The sequence below is a fragment of the Chelonia mydas genome, chromosome 1, assembly GCF_015237465.2.
Source record: "Chelonia mydas isolate rCheMyd1 chromosome 1, rCheMyd1.pri.v2, whole genome shotgun sequence".
Classification (NCBI taxonomy): Eukaryota; Metazoa; Chordata; order Testudines; family Cheloniidae; genus Chelonia; species Chelonia mydas.
In genome coordinates this window covers 331,286,824-331,305,464 of record NC_057849.1, presented here as the reverse complement: position 1 = coordinate 331,305,464, position 18,641 = coordinate 331,286,824, and the positions used below count along the sequence as shown (strand labels likewise).

The window sequence follows — 18,641 nt, the reverse complement described above, 5'->3', positions numbered from 1 at the left end:
AAAAGACGGGCCCTATAGCTCAGTTGGGCTGGAGCTGGTGAAGGAGACAGCCACCTCCTGCCCACTGCTGGGGCTTGCGCCTGAGGGGGACCTCTGCAGCGCCGAGGATCTAAAGGGACTGCCAGAGCTGCCAGTCGACAAGGACACTGAAGAGTTGCTGGGACTGCCGCTAGCTATGTACCCTGGGGAGACGGAGGACCCCCACGAACTGAAGGTACCCAGCGAGAGGATCATAGGAAGGACACCAGGCAATAATCTGGTTGTATGAGCAGAATACTGGTCAGCATGTTGTATTGGGATCCCCGCTGACCCAGTAGCAGAGCCTTCCACCATGGTTAGAGCCCTGGGCTGGGACCTGTGGAGTAGGGTGGGCCCTGGTCCCCACACCCTCTGCTGCTGCCCCTCCCCCATCTTAAGCCAAGAGGCCTGCATTTGTCTGCCTGCCAAGATGGCAGGCCCTAGATTGTTTGGTGCTTTGTCCTGCCTGAGGGCCTGAGCCCCAAGACTGTTGGTGCTCCGCCCTGCCTAGAGCTTCAGGGCCTCAGAGGCTGTTAATTCCCCTTTACACTGGTCTTTACAGAGACACAGCAGCGAGGGGGTGTGGCCTCCATCCGGGCCTGATGGGGAGGGATGGACATGACTCTGGGCTTTGTCTCTATTGGTGAAGGTCAATAATGAGCTTGAGCCTCCTGGACAACAGTCTGCCTTGTCATTCAGGCTGTTCCTCTTTCAAAAGGTTGCAGTCTTTTTTTTCCCTTCCCCCTCATCTGAAATGATCAGAGCATAAGGAATTGAACAATACTAACTCCATTAAAGCAGGGATCTTTGGTCACCTCCATTAGAAGCTGAACAGGAGGCTCTGACGCCTGCTGTGCTGTCAGTATGGCAGTGAATTTCTCTTGGATACCGATCCCCTATTTGAAGTTCACAAATTTGGAATATGTGGTTCAGCAATATTCTCAATTTCTTTTTTAACAAAACAAAAACATTAATAAAATTTCTGGGAGTGGATAACAGGCTTAAACAGCACCACAATATGTCTTGCTGTTTTTCCGTGATGGCTTCTCTTCACACTCTTCAAGGAAAACACCAAGAAAACAAAACAGGGAAAGATTAGTATTTATTTATTAATGATGCTGTAACACCTTCATGACTAATCAGGGGTTGGGGTGTGTCAAGGTTCCTTCCCCACTCTGAACTCTAGGGTACAGCTGTGGGGACCTGCATGAAAACCTCCTAAGCTTACTTTTACCAGCTTAGGTTAAAACTTCCCCAAGGTACAAACTATTTTACCCTTGGACTTCCGCTTGGCCACCACCAAACATTTATCTGGGTTTATTTTTATTAGGAAAGCGTTGTTTGGAAACATCTTTCCCCCCAAAATCCTCTCAACCTTTGCACCCCACTTCCTGGGGAAGGTTTGGTAAAAATCCTCACCAATTTGCATAGGTGACCACAGACCCAAACCCTTGGATCTTAAGAACAATGAAAAAGCATTCAGTTTCTGAAAAGAAGGATTTTAATAGAAGTAAAAAAGAATCACCTCTGTAAAATCAGGATGGTAAATACCTTACAGGGTAATTAGATTCAAAACATAGAGAATCCCTCTAGGCAAAACCTTAAGTTACAAAAAGACACACAGACAGGAATATCTATTTTATTCAGCACAGCTTAATTTCTCAGCCATTTAAAGAAATCATAATCTAACGCATATCTAGCTAGATTACTTACTAAGTTCTAAGACTCCATTCCTGTTCTGTCCCTGGCAAAAGCATCACACAGACAGACACAGACCCTTTGTTTTTCTCCCTCCTCCCAGCTTTTGAAAGTATCTTATCTCCTCATTGGTCATTTTGGTCAGGTGCCAGCGAGGTTATCCTAGCTTCTTAACCCTTTACAGGTGAAAGGATTTTTCCTCTGGCCAGGAGGGATTTTAAAGGTGTTTACCCTTCCCTTTATATTTATGACAGGGTGCCATTGTGCTACTCTCTATATGCACACAAAATGCAAAATTACTCTTTGCCTCAAAGAGTTTACAATATAAGGCCCCAGTTCAGGAAAATCCTTGAGCAAGTGTTTAATTTTAAGCATGTGTTTAAATTCCATTGAAATCAGTTTCAGTGGGACTTAAACCCATGTTTAAAGTTAAGCACCATTCCTGAAGAGGGATGCTTTCCTACTTGGAGACCTCAATAGATTCCTATCCATTTCATGAGTATGAAGACTGTATTAGAATGGATACAATGGTTTGTTTGGAAAATCATACATTCAAATTCATGGAGGTTGTACCAAAGTTACGGAGAGGAGAATTTGGCCTATCTACGGATCTTTCCCTCTAGCCCTGCCAATCAAGGATGATTATGCAAAGGAATGCTGTGTGTGAGTCAAATACATGAGTGGGAACCTGAAATTCAGGCTTAGCTGGGATTTGGATATGACCTGTACTTTCTGCTACTGTACAACTCTTTTCTCAAAGTATTTTAAGTCCAACAGGTTCTTCTGATGTGAGATAAACATCAGTACATATGTACAATATCATGCATTACGTCCTTGGCTGGTTTGAATTGATTTATGCCAGTTTACATTAGCTGAGGCTCTGGCCCCATGAGCATAAATAGTTCTTTACCAATCACATAGGATGGGGCTTGCAAAATCCATTTGCCCATGAAAGAATGCATGGCTTAGGGATGGTAGAAAGCAAAAGTGGATGGTTTGGGGGTCATGGGTGAAATAGCTTGGGAATTCCTCCACTTGGCTATGATGCCTAATTATATATTTTTTAATAGTGGAGATATAAATCGTGGTAGTAATTAGTTTTATTGAATATATATATCATTGCAGAGTGTGAAATTCATGATATTTTCAATAAGAATGTATTACTTTTAGTTAGATATTCTTTAAAATGCAAATAAGGTATGATTGTGATGGGTTGCCCCCATTCCGGAGTACCACCTGATGTACTGGGGTACCACTGAGCTCGCTTGTTCCACCTCTGAAGCACCTGGCATTGGCCACTGTCAGAAGACAAATTACTGGGCTAGATGGACTTTTGGTCTGACTGAATATGGCTGTTCTTGTGTTCAGATTGTCCATATTTAGCTATACATACTTACATTAGCCATACTGGCACTATTAACTTAAAAACACCCAATAACAGATTATTAATGACAGCATATATTTATTTTTTCACTGAAAAAGGATTCTGGGATATTAAATCATGAGAGGAAAAAGTGATGGTGGAAGGATGTGTAGTGGACAGAGCACTGGGCTGGGACTCAGGAATCATGGGTTCAATTCCTGGCTCAGCCATTTCCACTGTCACCTTAGGCAAGTTACTTGATTTACACTGAGTTCCAGTTCCCCATCTGTAGGGTCATTTCCCTTCCTCACAGGACTGTTGTGAGGATAAAATTAATCCATAACTGAGAATGGTTTGGATGCTACGGTGATGATGGCCATATAAGTACCTAGATAGATAGTGGAAGAGTAAAGTTGATGGTTTTGGAATCATGGGTGGAAAAAAATTGAAACTCTAACCACTAAATTATGCTATAATTTATTACATACATTGAGGTACTTACCCTAGACACAGCTGAAATATTTTTTGCATGCTGTTATTTTTATTCCAGTAGTGCCTAAAGGCCCCTATCAAAGATAAAGATGCACCATATCTGATGCTGTACAGACAATAATGAAAGACAGGTGCTACTCCAAAAATCATACAATCTTAGTCCAAGACAAGATGCAACAGGTGGGTGAAAGGAATTGGGAGGATGATGAGGCAGAATGTGACAACAGTGATACGAACATATTTTTGCATAGACTAGCTACACATGCAGTTTGTCGGTGTAGATTTTTTAAAAATTCCTCTTTGCTAATGGAGACAAATAAGCAGATCAATAGCCGTAATTTGAGATTTGGCTCCAGTGCTGTCAATTAAGTGAAAAACAGAAATCAATTTGCACCTCGATTTTTACAAAAAGAAAAGGAGTACTTGTGGCACCTTAGAGACTAACCAATTTATTTGAGCATAAGCTTTCGTGAGCTACAGCTCACTTCATAAATTGGTTAAATTCTCTAAGGTGCCACAAGTACTCCTTTTCTTTTTGCGAATACAGACTAACACGGCTGTTACTCTGAAACCTCGATTTTTACAGTGGTTTTCTGAGCTGATTCATCGTGTTCCTGATTTTCATGGGTGGGAGTTTTGTGACTGGTTTCTTTATTGACAGCTCACCGATGCTGCTAATTGCCTTTACAATTAATCACTTGTAAATGATTGTCTTCACAGCGTTTTCATGTGCTTCTGGTGAATACCTAGAAATGAAAAATCAAGTGTGCAGTAAATGTGCCGAGGGGACATATTCCTTGGGCAGTGGGATCAAGTTTGATGAATGGGATGACCTGCCAGCAGGATTCTCCAATGTGGCAACTTTCATGGACACTGCTGTCGAATCAGCTGAGAATAAAGCAGAGAGCTGTGACAAGTAAGAGGCTTATGGGTTGGTCTGTGGCCACACTGGTGAGGGGGTTGGTTTAACTCTCATGGATTTCAGTGGGCTTTGGATCAAGCCCATAGTTTGCTGTGGGAACCAGTTGCTCCAGTAGTATAGTAACACGTAGTTGGTGTTGACAGAAAACAGTGACCGGTAGACTACGCCCCTCCGAATGGAATGCAGGTTATAGTGTTAGTGAAAGCTCTTGGAGTTTCATGATGCCATCAGCTGGTTAACGGAGGGGACAATTGAACGTGCTATGCTGTGTAAGTACAGAAAAGTACCTTGTGCAATAAAAGCAATCTCTGCACGTTGCCAGGAAGCAGACTTCAGGGATATTGAATTGTTGAGAATAAAGGATAAATAAAATGGACCCTATTTGACCCTGCTGGTCCACCCGCACAAAGTCAGTTTCATCATCTACCTGAGCCTTCCTCTGTGCTGGAGGACTCCTCAGGTGCCATAGGACCAGCGGAGTAGCATGACAGGAGTGGCTAGCGAGCCACTACTTTCAGCCAATCCCCTGCTGTCATAATGGCCTCCGAGATGTCATTAGCAGCCAAAAGAACAGGAGTACTTGTGGCACCTTAGAGACTAACAAATTTATTAGAGCATAAGCTTTCGTGGGCTACAGCCCACTTCATTGGATGCATAGAATGAAACATATAGTAAGAAGATTATATATATATATACACACACATACAGATAAATTGGAAGTTGCCATACAAAGTGTAAGAAGCTAATTAATTAAGATGAGCTATTATCAGCAGGAGAAAAATACTTTTGTGGTGATAATCAGGATGGCCCATTTAGACAGTTGACAAGAAGGTGTGAGGATACTTAACTTAGGGAAATAGATTCAATATTAGCAGCCAGTGAAACTTGGAACAGCCTTGAGCTGCTTTAACTTGTACCTGAGTGGCTCTGGAATCAAGGAGGAGTAAAGGTGTCTTAAAACTACTTTTACACCCGGCATGATCAGTGCTGATTGCAGAAGGGCTATTCTTAAGGATATGGCCCTCTGTATCCTAGACAAGCCTTCCTGATGTGGATGCATTAGAAGTTTCCAGGAAACAACATACATTTGCCCCCATTCACAATTTTGATGTGCAAAAAGGTAAATTTTGACAGAGCACATAATCCTTTGTGTGAAAAATATGTGGGAAACGGGTGTGAAAGGGTCAGGGAGTGAATCTAGCTACAGTGGGGTCCTGTGTCCTTTACCGAGCAATATATTTTTAAATAGAAATGTTATAAATGTCTTCTGGGTTCCTGTGATCTAAAATAAGCCTTGTTTTGTTTATCTTTATCCAGCTCTTCGTGGACTCCTCATGGGAATTACATAGAGTCCAATAGAGATGACTGCACTGTTTCTCTAATCTATGCTGTACATCTGAAGAAATCTGGTTCTGTCTTCTTTGAATACCAGTATATTGACAACAACATCTTCTTTGAGTTTTTTGTAAGGCTTTTATACACTGAATCTAACCTCAGAGTAAAGAGATGTGATTTAACGATAAAGACCTATTTTGGAATCAGCTTAGTTTTCTCCTCATCCAAGTTATTAATGTCTCTTTAGCTTATTAAATCTGAACAAATTTTTAAAATCTCATTTCCCCTCTACCATTTATGCTGCCTGTCTACTTTCTGCATTTCATTCAGCTTTGACAACAAGACTAAACTGCTTGCTTTCACTGTATGGTAGGGTTTTCATAAGTGCCTAAAGGAGCTAGGACCACAAAACCCATTGAAAGTCACCATCATTTCTAGTCACTTTCATAGCCAGGTTGTCTACAGCAGGGCTGGGCAAACTTTTTGGCCCAAGGGCCACATCAGGGTTGCAAAACTGTATGGAGGGCCTGGTAGGGAAGGCTGTGCCTCCCCAAACAGCCCAGCCCCCGCTCCCTATCAGCCCCTTTCCACTTCCCATCCCCCTCAGAATCCCCGACCCATCCAACACGCCCTGCTCCTTGTCCTCTGACTGCCCCCTCCCGGGATTCCCCGGCCCTAACCGCCCCCCGGGACCCCACCCCCTATCCAACACCCCCTGCTCCCTGTCCTCTGACTGCCCTGACCCCTACCACACCCCTGCCCCCTGACAGGCCCCCCGGGACTCCCATGCCAATCCAACCCCCTCAACTCCCTGTCCCCTGACTGTCCCCCGGAATCCCCCACTCGCCGCCCCCTTACCATGCTGGAGCCAGCCATGCCGCTGCACTGCCCGGCAGGAGCGGCGGGCCAGAGCACTGGCGGCGCAGTGAGCTGAAGCTGCGGGGGAGGGGGAGCAGTAGGGGAGGGGCCGGGGGTGAGCCTCCCCGGCCGGGAGCTCAGGGACCAGGCAGGAGAGTCCTGCGGGCCAGATGTGGCCCCCGGGTCGTAGTTTGCCCACCTCTGGTCTACAGTTTGCACAGTGCTATCAGCAGCGTGCCATCTGTGTATGCAAGGCATGCATTGCATGTCCCAGGACCAGCCATGCCCATGGGATGATTCCATCTGACCTCCAAATGCACATGGAGGAGATAATATTTTATAACAAAATGGCCCCATATGTGCTAGGTCACACTGCGTGCGTGGTGCTTGCAAGGTCACTCTGTGTGGAGGACACCATGAAGCATGAGGAAGGCTTTTAAGTTTGGGTCTAGAGTAGAGCTGGTGAGAAGTGGTTTTCCCATCCCGCGAATGCTTTCGAGAGATCAAAATTTTGTCCTGTCTCAAATCAGGATGAAAAGTCAGAATCTTGAAAATAGTCACAAACCGAAAAACTGAAACTTTTTTTTTTTGGTTCAGAACAATTCAAATGTCTTGTTTCAATTTAGCCCTTTTTTCTTTAACCTTTTCTTTAGTCTGATCAGCTGAAATTTCAAAACGAAAAGTTGTATAGAACCAGAAATATGGATCAGTTTTGAAAATGTTGAAATGAAACAGTTTTGAAACTTTTTTCTTCAATGTTGTTTTCAAGCCAGGAAATCCATCAAATCTGACCGTCCTGTGCCAATAATTTAGGTTTCAACAAATGGCCTTTTTTGACACCCCCTCCCGCCCCAAAAAAAAAATTTGTTGAAAAATTGCTGATGAACTCTTGTCCAGATTCCCTTTAACTTGGAAAAATATAATCTAGTTTGGCCAGCATTGTTTACACAGAGAGTTGTGTGGGACTCTAAATATGTGAATATCCTTACAACATTCTGGGAATGAGAATCTCAGTGTCATACAGGTGGCAGCTTAATCCAAAAGTTTCAGAAATGGCTAGTGATTTTTGATGTCTCCATTTTGGGGTGTCTGATCTGAGACACCTTTAAGGGGTCTGATTTTCAGAAAGTACTATGAACCTGCTTTCTGTGTCTCAAGTTGGGCACTCAAAACCCAAAATCACTAGTCACTTTTGGAAATCTTGGTCTCCATTTTTGGGAAAGGATCGGTCTGTGTCACTACCATGCAGAGAGATGGATGAAAAGTGAGCTGTTTCTGAGGTTTAAGATTGGGATTTTCAAAAAAGCTCCATGCAGCTTTCACTGCCCACTTGGTACTTCCTCAGACAAGCACCTTGTGTGCTTTCTCTCAGGCTTCCTCTCATACTTGAGAGTTGTTCCTTCCTGTAACCATCCACAAAGCTACCTCATTATCCACCTTCAAATCCCTCCTTAAAACTCTCCTTGTTACGCCCACAAAAAACTTGACAAACTTGACAAATTACAGAGACCACTGCCTATCATGGTGACAAACATTGCCATTCTAAGCTCCTTGGGGCAGGGATCATCTTTTTGTTCTGTGTTTGTACATCACCTAGCACAGTGGGGTCCTGGTCCATGACTGGGGCTCCTATCCAAATAATAATGATAAAAAGACTTAGGATTGCAGATCCCATTGATTTTCAATGGGATTTATAAATCACTTCTGTGCTTTGAAAGATTCTAGCCTGAGCTATCTCGCTTTGCCTGTCAATGTTGCATTTGCTACTGAATGTTGAGAAGGGAGCAAATGAGGACTTAAAACAGAGAGAGATGGCAGCTCAGAATAAAGAAAAGGAGTACTTGTGGCACCTTAGAGACCAACAAATTTATCTGAGCATAAGCTTTCGTGAGCTCACGAAAGCTTATGCTCAAATAAATTTGTTGGTCTCTAAGGTGCCACAAGTACTCCTTTTCTTTTTGCGGATACAGGCTATCACGGCTGCTTCTCTGAATGTGCTGGAAATTGTCCATCTCCTCCGTCACCGACTTTCTCTTGCTGTCTCTGGCGGGTGAGTCATTGCCATCTGCAAAGCACTGTCATGCTATTTCACAGCAGTGCTAGGCCTTAATTAATGTTTTTACGGTATTTTGAGATGCTGGGATGAAAGCCTCTCTATGTAAGTGCAAAGCGCCATTATCCTTAGTAAGAGATAAGAGAGGAAGACAAAAAATAGCTTGATTTCAATGCCTGAGGCCCTTTATTGCTGTGCCTGTTACTTTAATAAAATCTACTGCACTGTGATAATAGAAAGTGCGTACTGTATTATTAAACCTCTTTCGCTTTTTATCATATGTCCTGTCTGATTCATAAGAAGTAAGCAGCAAAATGTGCTTTTACTGCCAGATGCATGTAGCAGAATATGATCCTCCCTGTGGTTTCTTGACTGACTAGTGATTGATTTTCCCATGCAGAGGAGCAAAAATGTTGTTTATTGGAGCACTAGGTCTGAAAGCTGCTTCCCACATATTATTTGCTCTTATCAACATAGCACTGATGGTTGGTCACCTCCTTACATTTGTCGTTCCCTTTATATGTATCAATTAGCAGGCTGTCATTTTAAAAGCCATTAACCAAATAATTGTAACTTGGCATCCAGATTTTCATCCTGATGCTCTGCACTTCAGGGGCTTTAAGAATGTACTTTTCCCCAGAATACATTGTTGATTAAATATTTTTCATCATTACATCAGCATCCCCCTACAATTTAGGTATAGAATCTATCTGTCTTAGATATTTATGTGGCCCCCATGGTATCTGAATACCTCATAATCTTTTCACATATTTAAACTCCCCACAACCCTGTGAGATAGGGCAGCCCCATTAACCCCATTTTAAAGATGGGAAACTGAGGCATAGAGAGACAATGACACAGCTCCACAAGGGTACTTAGGCGCCTAACCCCCAGTTTTAGGTGCCCAGTTTTAGGCAAAATCCCTGCTCAGCTGCCACCCTCGCCTGTGGGTGCCTAAACTCACTCAGCACCTGTTTGTTTACAGTAAAAGTTCCCTCCGTGTCCAAGTCTGTGCCTCTGGGCACATGCACTGCTGCCCCACTCTAGGCATCTGGACGCCTGTCACCTACCGAAGCCTCAGTTTGATCCACAAACCAGGGAAAATAGGTTTTCCTGCCCTTAACTCACCTATGGAGCCTAACCTGACAGGTATGCTCAGAGGCACCTATCTCTACCTAAAATAGCAGCACCAGGAGGTGCTCTAGAGCAGTGGTTCTCAAAGCCAGTCCGACGCTTGTTCAGGGAAAGCCCCTGGCGTGCCGGACCGGTTTGTTTACCTGCCGCGTTCTCAGGTTTGGCCGATCGTGGCTCCCACTGGCCGTGGTTTGCTGCTCCAGGCCAATGGGGGCTGCGGGAAGCGGCGTGGGCCAAGGGACGTGCTGGCCGCCCTTCCCGCATCCCCCATTGGCTTGGAGCGGCGAACTGCGGCCAGTGGGAGCTGCGATTGGCCGAACCTGCGGACGCAGCAGGTAAACAAACCGGCCCAGCCTGCCAGGGGCTTTCCCTGAACAAGCGGCGGACTGGCTTTGATAACCACTGCTCTAGAGGGTATTCCCTGGGGAGGTGGAAGACCCCAGGTTCAAATTCCGCTCTGCCTGAGAAGAGATTGGAACAGGGATTTGCTTCTTCTCAGATAAGTGCTTTAACAGCTGGGCTATAGGGGGATTCTTGCACTTTCTAAGTTGGTATTTAATTATTCAGTTAAAGTGGAACAACTTCAATAGGTGAGCTGGAGAGAGACCCACATCAGAATATCCCATAGTGTGATGCGAACTGTTAGGCCTGCTCAGATGCCACCTAGGTCTACACAAAGCAGCAGCATGAGACGGAGACCCTCTTCCATACTTTTAGCTCAGTGGCTAAGGCACTCAGCTGAGAGGTGGTCCATCCCTGTTCCAATCCCTTCTCCTCAGGCAGAGAGGGGAATTTAGCACTATATTTGGAAGCCCTCTCTTAGACTGGTAGTGATTTTGCATGTATTTTCTGGATGTCCTTTGCAACAAGTAACACAGCCCCTGTCCTGAATGTGGTGAGAGGGGTCAGACAGCAGAATCACACAGCCTTTAGTCTACAGGCATCCTTCTGCGGTGTGTCCTGACTGAGACACTTAACCAGATATCTGATTGTGACCACTGTTTTTAATTGACAGATTCAAAATGATCAGTGCAAAGAGATGGACTCCACGGCTGACAAATGGGTGAAATTAACAGACAACGGCGAATGGGGCTTTCATTCCGTAAGTGCTAAGTATCGCTCCACAGAGCTTTCCTTTTGTTTATAAATTAACATCGATTCTTATGAGATGTGAGCAAGGGAGGGCCACATCCTGTGAATTCAGTGGCTGTGAAAGGAGCACAGCTTCTCTCAGGAGCAAGAGATGTGTGCTCTAAGCTCATGTGTGCTCTAAGGGCCTGATCCAAAGCCTGTTCAAGTCTATGCAGGCCTTCCCACAGACTTCACTGAATCAGACTTCTTAAGAAATCAGGTAGATATATGGGAATCCAAATTCCACAGGGCACTCCCATTCATTGTGATCCATATCTTCCAAAACGCTTGCTCATTCACTTGCACAGTAGATTGTTCCCTGCTATGTGAATGACACTGCAGTCCACCGGCATTGTGCGTGCACATTTGAGAATAGGATTTTGCCTTTTATTTTCAAGTGCATTTCTAGGGGCTGGGCTCCACTGGTTTTTCTCAGCAGTTTGAAAACCAGTTGTGACTGGGGTCCCCGGGGTGCCTGACTGAGATTGCTCAATTAGGGCAAACTGCAAAGAATGGGGGCAGACAATCCCCAAATACTTAGATTTACCAAGCCAGCAACAAAACAGCTTCTATTACTGGTTGCCCAGAAGCGAAAAACACAGTTCCCTTAAAGCAACCCAGCCTGGATCCTCCTCCCGGACAGCCACATCAAATATGATGAGGATTATTGAAAATCTTGTTCATCATATGAAAAAGTTCTACCAATCCCAAAGGATCGGACACATTACCCACCAAGTTAATTAATATTTCAGATCTTACCCAAATACTTGCTTACAGCTAATTCTTATTAACTAAACTAAAATTTATTAAAAAAGGAAAAGAAAGAGAGAATATTGGTTAAAAACTCATTATACAACCAGACAGGAATATAGTTCTTAGGTCAGTTTCATAGCAGAGATGGTGAGCTTTAGAGTTGCAAAGAGTTCTTTCAGCATTAGTTCATAGGTTCAGTCCAGTATTCAATATCAGTGAAACTGGAGATCTCAGTCTTGTGGCTCAAACTTTCCTTGACAAAGCATGAGCAGATTTGAGATGAAAGGATCAGGTCCCAAAAGCCCTTTATACATTTTCCGGGCGGCCTCTTGACTGCATGCAGTTCTTGGGTGAACAATAGTGTCTTCGAAGTAACCTCCTATTTCCTAAACATTACCAGTAATTAGCTACATGGATTAATATAAGGCAGTTGCCTATCTCCCACCATTTGCAGGTGATTTGCTATATACTTCAAAGAGAAATCAAGATAGTGATATCACATGCATCTGATGAAGTAGGTTTTAGCCAACGAAAGCTTATGCTCAAATAAATTTGTTCGTCTCTAAGGTGCCACAAGTCCTCCTCATTCTTTCTACTACATTCAGTTCATTTAAATGTTAATATCTCCTTTTGATCTCCGAATTAACAGAATACAATGACAGACAGGAATTGTTTGGTTACATTGTTAACCTCTAACAGTATATATGTAAACACACACAAACACAACATTATCTACTAATATGTCTCTACAGGTTGAATCTGGGTCAATTAGCCTGCTAGTTGTGTAACCCTTTCTGCCCCTGTGTCACACAGTTTAGTTGAATTAGTGCAACCACTCCATATGCAGCTCCTCTCAAATCAGATTGGAGGTCCCCAATAGGGGGCCCCCACTCATTTAAGTAAATTGGTTTCTACACGAGTTATGTTCAGTCCGTGCCCAGAGCACGTAAACTAGCCCTGAGTTTATTTGTGGTGAACAAATTTCATCCCTCATCAACCCCCAAGACTGAGGCTTGGGCTACCCAAAATGTTTTGCTGGCATAGCTATATGGCTTAGGAGGGTGAAAAAAATCATACCCCTGATTGACATAGCTGTGATGGCAAAAGCTCCAGAGTAGACACCAAAGAGTCCTTTTGTTCAGGGGACTGGTATAAGCTCTGTCTCCACTAGGAGGGTTTGCTGGTATAGCTCCACCAGCGGCAAGCCCTTTCTAATGTAGACAGGGCCTCCCACTGGTGGGTTTCACTCTGGAGTGCTTTCTGTTCAGACTCTAACAAGAATGCAGCTTTTAGTTTACCTGTCTGTGAGCCTGGCTGGGCTGTTTGCAGAGCTGATGCTAGGCATAAGCAATTGGTTAGGGCCCCAAGCAACTCAAGGGGTGTGGGGGGGGGGGCTATTCACTTTTTCTTACAAGAACTTGCCTATTTTAGTATTGCTGGGAGTGCGGGGGGGACACAAAATATTCCTGCTTAGGGCCTCCAATGGGCTAGCACCAGCCCTGGCTCTTTGCTCAGTAGCTCCTTTATAATTCCTCACCTTAAGCAAACACAAAGCATGAGGTTTTGAAAAGTGCTCAGTGTTAACCTAACCCTAACCCTGCTTGGGCCTGTTCTGTACTTGAAAATGGCACCCATCTAACTGTCGGTTAGGAGGGTGAATTTTGTCTCAAGATAGTTATACCAGTACAGCTCTAGTGTGGCTGCAATTATACTGGTATACAAGTGCCTTATCCTGGTGTAGCTTAGTCTCTTTCCCATAGGGAACAACTATACCAATACAAGCACCTTTATTACTTCATCCAGGCTGGGGTGGGGGGGAGGGAGGGAGAGTTAGGGGGTGGTACTGCTTTTACTGTACCCATATAGTTAAAATGGCACAACTTTCTAGTGCCATCAAGGCCTTGGTAAATGGGAGCAGAGATAGGCCAAGGCTGAGAACTTTTGAAAATCCCAACCTATATAGCAGAACTCACGTAAAAGTGTGGCTTGTTAAAATACTGGACCCTGTTTTTTAAAAGGTGAATTGTGCGGCTCTGGAAACAAACTGATGGATTAAGATCCTAGATCTGGAACAGAGTAGAGTTAAAAATGACTGAGCACAAGCACTAGGGGAATGCTATGCACTCCTGGTGTGCTGGGCACCTCCAGCTGTGAGTCGGCTGGATGGGGGTAGGCACACGACTCTTTGCCCTGCACTGCTTCCTGTTGGCTCAGGGGAACTTGCAGTGCACTTCTTCAAGGGAGGTGCCAGAGCCTCCCTGCCTCCAGTACCTCCATAATACCTGCATCTGCCCTTCATAGAGAGGGCACTGCTGCACCTTCCTTACCTATCTGTGCCTCCTACAGCCCATGACTTACAAAGCAGTTGACCCACAGAATCCCCAAATGCTCCAAGGATGTGAGGAAAATGAGTCACTGAAATGAGTGACACGTACTAGGAGATAAAAGAACAACATTGAGCAGGGGTCGATCGAAAGATGATGATGCGAAGTATCATTCCTTTGTTGTTGCAGGTATCTTTGAAATCAGGGACTAATATATTATATTGGAGAACAACAGGGATTCTTATGGGTTCTAAAGTCGTGAAACCTGTTCTGGTGAAAAACATCACAATTGAAGGTATGGAATATCACACTATCAGCTAATAACTAAACTGTCTAATGTACATTGCAATAATAATTGATGTTTTATTCCAGCCACTGTCTTTAAGGACAGGTACATTGTTTTGGGAGAAAACATCTGACATCATAATCGCAGTAAACTCTTTCTTTCTTTCTTTCTTTCTTTCTTTCTAGTAATTATTCCATGTATTCTTTTTTACTTTTCTAAATCTCTAGGAAAATATTTAGTCCACTGGTGTCCTGCGAAATATGATGCACGGAATTAATTAGTAAATGGTGACGCCTGCTGGGGAAGATTGGAATTGTAGAAGAAAAAAAACAACTCAGGCTGTCTGCAACAGCACAGCATAGATGACCTTTATTACAACTGGGTTTGTCTGCTCTTGGAAATGTACCAAAATAGCTATTTCAGAATCAGAGCGGGGACTAATACTGAATAAGTGTTACAGAATTATTATTCTAAAATAGTCCATTACATTATAAAACATTCAGGACTTGTGTACACTTGGAAATTTACTGTAATATTCTAGAATAGCTATGTTGGTAAATTTCCAAGTATAGATAAGCCCTTAGTTTCTTATAATGTAATGCTCATCCAGATCAAACTCTCATTGAAGGGAATGGGAGTTTGGCCTGGGTAAGGATTGCAGAACCAGAGTCTCAGTTAGCAAAGCCTAGCGGACTCAAACTAGCAATGATTGTTTGTGACTGTTCAGTGGTGTTATATACAGTGTCTGTTTTTCCCAAAACAACTGTGTAGGCAGGAGCTGCAGGTACTGCTGCTCTCTATTTTTGTGCCTATTTATGTGCTTAATCTGTGCTTTGCTTTACAGGAGTTGCGTATACATCTGAATGCTTTCCATGCAAACCTGGTACATTCAGTGATAAGCCAGGGTCTTCCAATTGCCGGGTGTGTCCCAGAAATACCTACTCAGAGAAAGGAGCTAAGGAATGTACCAACTGTAGTGAAGAAACACATTATGCAGGTACAGGGCATGAGCCAAAAAGAATACACGAACATGTGTCTGCTTCAGTATTATTATCAGCTCTGCGTTCTTTTATGGAGCTCTGTACATACACAGGAATCACTTTGCCCACCGCTGAAATGTAGTCAGAAGAGATTGGGACACAAAACGAAGATTAATATGGTGCCCATCTGAAACTGCAGAGGGAATTTATGTTGGCAATTTATAATGGCTCACACTGGAATTTGGCCAGGGTACTTTATAACTCCCATGCTTCAACAGAAAGCACCATGAGATCTTCAATGGCACTGGTTTTAGATTTCCTCCAAATGATGGTAACCCCCAAGCCAATCTGAGGCATTCGTTCAGTACTGATTCACTGGCAGCTCCCCACTGCTTCCTTCAGCTCGTGAGTGTTTCCTGGAGATCTCTTATTCAAAGAGTCACCTGGTCGACCCCTCCTTGTATTGGGAGATCTGTCTGGATGGCAGAAGTCAGCACAGAATCATAGAATTGCAGGGCTGGAAGGGACCTCGGGAAGTCACCCAATCCAATCCCTGAGCTGAGGCAGGCCCAAGTATACCCTAGACCATCCCTGACAGGTGTTTGTCCAAGCTGTTCTTAAAAACCTTCAATGATGGGGATTCCACAACCTCCCTTGGAAGCCTGTTCCAGAGCTTAACTACCCTTACAGTTAGACAGCTTTACCTAATATCTAACCTGAATCCCCTTTGCTGCAGGTTAAGCCCATTTCTTCTCCTCTTACCTTCAGTGGACTTGGAGAACAATCAATCCTCCTCCTATTTATAACAGCCCTTAACATAGTTGAAGACTGGTATCAGGTCCCCACCGAGTCTTCTTTTCTCAAGACTAAATGTGCCCAGTTTTTTTAACCGTTCCTCACAAGTCAGGTTGTCTAAGCCCTTTATCACTTTTGTTGCTCTCCTCTGGATTCTCCAATTTGTCCACATCTTTCCTTGAGCGTGGTGTCCAGAACTGGACAGAGTACTCCAGCTGAGGCCTCATCAGTGTCAGCATATGAGAAATGATAGGTAGCATGGGGATAGGCCATGAAAGTGAAGTCAAATAGTTTGTTTGTTGCATATACTGTGTATAAGTAGCATATTTGATGCATATACACACACAATACTGTGATGTTATCTCAAATACTGCCCATTTGCTCCATTGCTCTTGCAGACTAGTTAGCTTCTACAGTTCTTTTTCTTATAGATCAACATTTTGTATAGAGAACTGATTATCTGCCAGAAATGTCTCCTATCATGTTAACTGCTAACATTAGTATGGACACCGATTAGGGACTTGTGCCTCCTCCCATTGAAGTTAATGGGAATTTTGCAGTTGACTTCAGTGGAAACAAGTCCTGGCCTCAGCACAGTAAAATGTTTCTGAAGGGAAGACAAGTAGTTTTCATTTATTATCAGATAAGAATTTGATTACAGTGCTTGCATGATTGATGCAAATTGGGGTTTACAGTTATTGCAGAGAAAAAGGTTTAGGTGCTGGTCTGACTGTATGGATGGTCAGTGTGTGCCAAAGCAGAGTATCAGACAGTACAAGTAATGGCTGAGCTTGTGAAAGGAACCCGCTGGACTTCCGTGGGTTTGGGGTGCCTAATTCACATAGGCTCCTTTGAAAATCCCAGTGAATGTATTTTTGTTCCTGAATTAGCATTTTTCCTGTCCGATCTTGCAGTCTGGCTGGATACCTTGATTTTCAGCCCTTTGGAAATCATTGACCACTCTGTTCCTCATCCTTCTTTTTCAGATGAAGGATCCAGTCAATGTACAGAGCGTCCTCCTTGTACGAATAAAGACTTTTTCCAGATCCATACGCTGTGTGATAAGGAAGGAAAGGTAAGTCAGATGTTCACTCTGATTCATATTATTTGCCAGTTCATTGAGCCATTTGTGATCTACTTGCCTGAACACAGGACAGGGAGCTCTTAATTTCTGAGTTCTTGTCCTGCTTCCAACACTGACTCTCTTAGTGGCCTCGGGCAAGTCCCTTAACCACACTCTCTATCAGTTTATCCATCTGTAAATGTTCATTGCTCTTAGGTTTTTCTAAGACATCTATCATCATAGTATGGAAGATCCTAATCTTTTAAACACTTGCATGTGTGATCAGTCTGACTGGGTCATTGGGATGACTCATGAGCATAGGTGTTTGCAAAATCAGGGCCTTGATAGAAATAACAGCATATACATGCCTCATAGGAGCATCTTGAGGATTCATTGACTAGGGCTAGATAGTTTAAGCCAAGGGCAACCAGATCTACTGGATCTATTAGAGGGTGAGCTGCATTAGGAAAGTGCCAGTTGTGTGGCTTTATTCTCATTCCCATCACCCTTAGTCTCATGGGAACTCCTTTGCCAAAGCTCTGTAGGTTGGATTTAGAGGTTGAAGCAGCTGCTCATTGCAGCATTTTCCCCTGCAGCTCTTGCAGAAACTGGTCTGATCTGAGAGTTGATCCTTCAGAACTACTTTCCCCAAACCTTAGATCCTCTGATCCCTAGAGGCCCTCCCATCTCCCTTAGATCCAGGGGTGGGGGTAGCAAGTCACCTGCCTCAGGAAGTCGTCAAAATCCACTTAATTGATGGCCAGCTGGAGCAACACCTGCTAACAAGATGGAGCCTTTCAGCCTAAGGTTGGCAGCTGATTATACCCCTCTTTGTACCTGCACCTGCTTTAAGAAAAATCCTATTAGAACATTCACTTTCAGAACATGGCAGCATGTGTAACCTTGACTTATCACACACACACTTCAAATCACACGGTACTTGTACTCTGCAACCTCTTTCTAATGACTTAGTAAATAAATAGCATTTACCACTACACCCCAAGGTAGCAGCCTGTAATTGCTGTCTCCTGCAGATTGCGCTGTAATTGATCTGTGAAATTCAAGTCCCTCCTCAAAAGTCAGTTGCTTTGATTGGCCTCCCAACGCCGACCTCCAAGTCCACCACTCCTGCCTTCTTGATAACCTTTCCCTCAAACTACTATCAAATTAACTCATCACAATTACATTTCAGGGTATAGAGCAGGATAAACAAGTCATTGTCTGTATGAAATTTTGGTTTGTACTGACTTCGCTAGTGCTTTTTATGTAGCCTGTTGTAAAACTTGGCAAATATCGAGATGAGTTGATGTACGCCCTGGAAGACCTCTGCGTACTCCAAGGAGTATGCGTACCCTGGTTGAGAACCACTGTCCTAAGGGACTGCTCCAAAGCCTGTTGAAGTTAATGGAAGTCTTTCTATGAACTTGAGGTTTTCA

General features: G+C 43.7%; 1 protein-coding gene across 2 annotated transcripts in view; it reads left to right on the top strand.

The window, feature by feature from the left end:
• The window catches only part of ELAPOR2 (endosome-lysosome associated apoptosis and autophagy regulator family member 2), a 141,721-nt gene that overhangs the window by 83,555 nt on the left and 39,525 nt on the right, over window positions 1–18,641 (top strand). For both annotated transcript variants that reach the window (XM_037889266.2, XM_043552575.1), the window contains 6 exons: window positions 4,292–4,487; window positions 5,811–5,958; window positions 10,889–10,975; window positions 14,271–14,376; window positions 15,212–15,364; window positions 17,129–17,217. In XM_037889266.2, coding sequence (XP_037745194.1) covers window positions 4,292–4,487; window positions 5,811–5,958; window positions 10,889–10,975; window positions 14,271–14,376; window positions 15,212–15,364; window positions 17,129–17,217 — 779 coding nt within the window. The remainder of the gene's footprint in view (window positions 1–4,291; window positions 4,488–5,810; window positions 5,959–10,888; window positions 10,976–14,270; window positions 14,377–15,211; window positions 15,365–17,128; window positions 17,218–18,641) is intronic.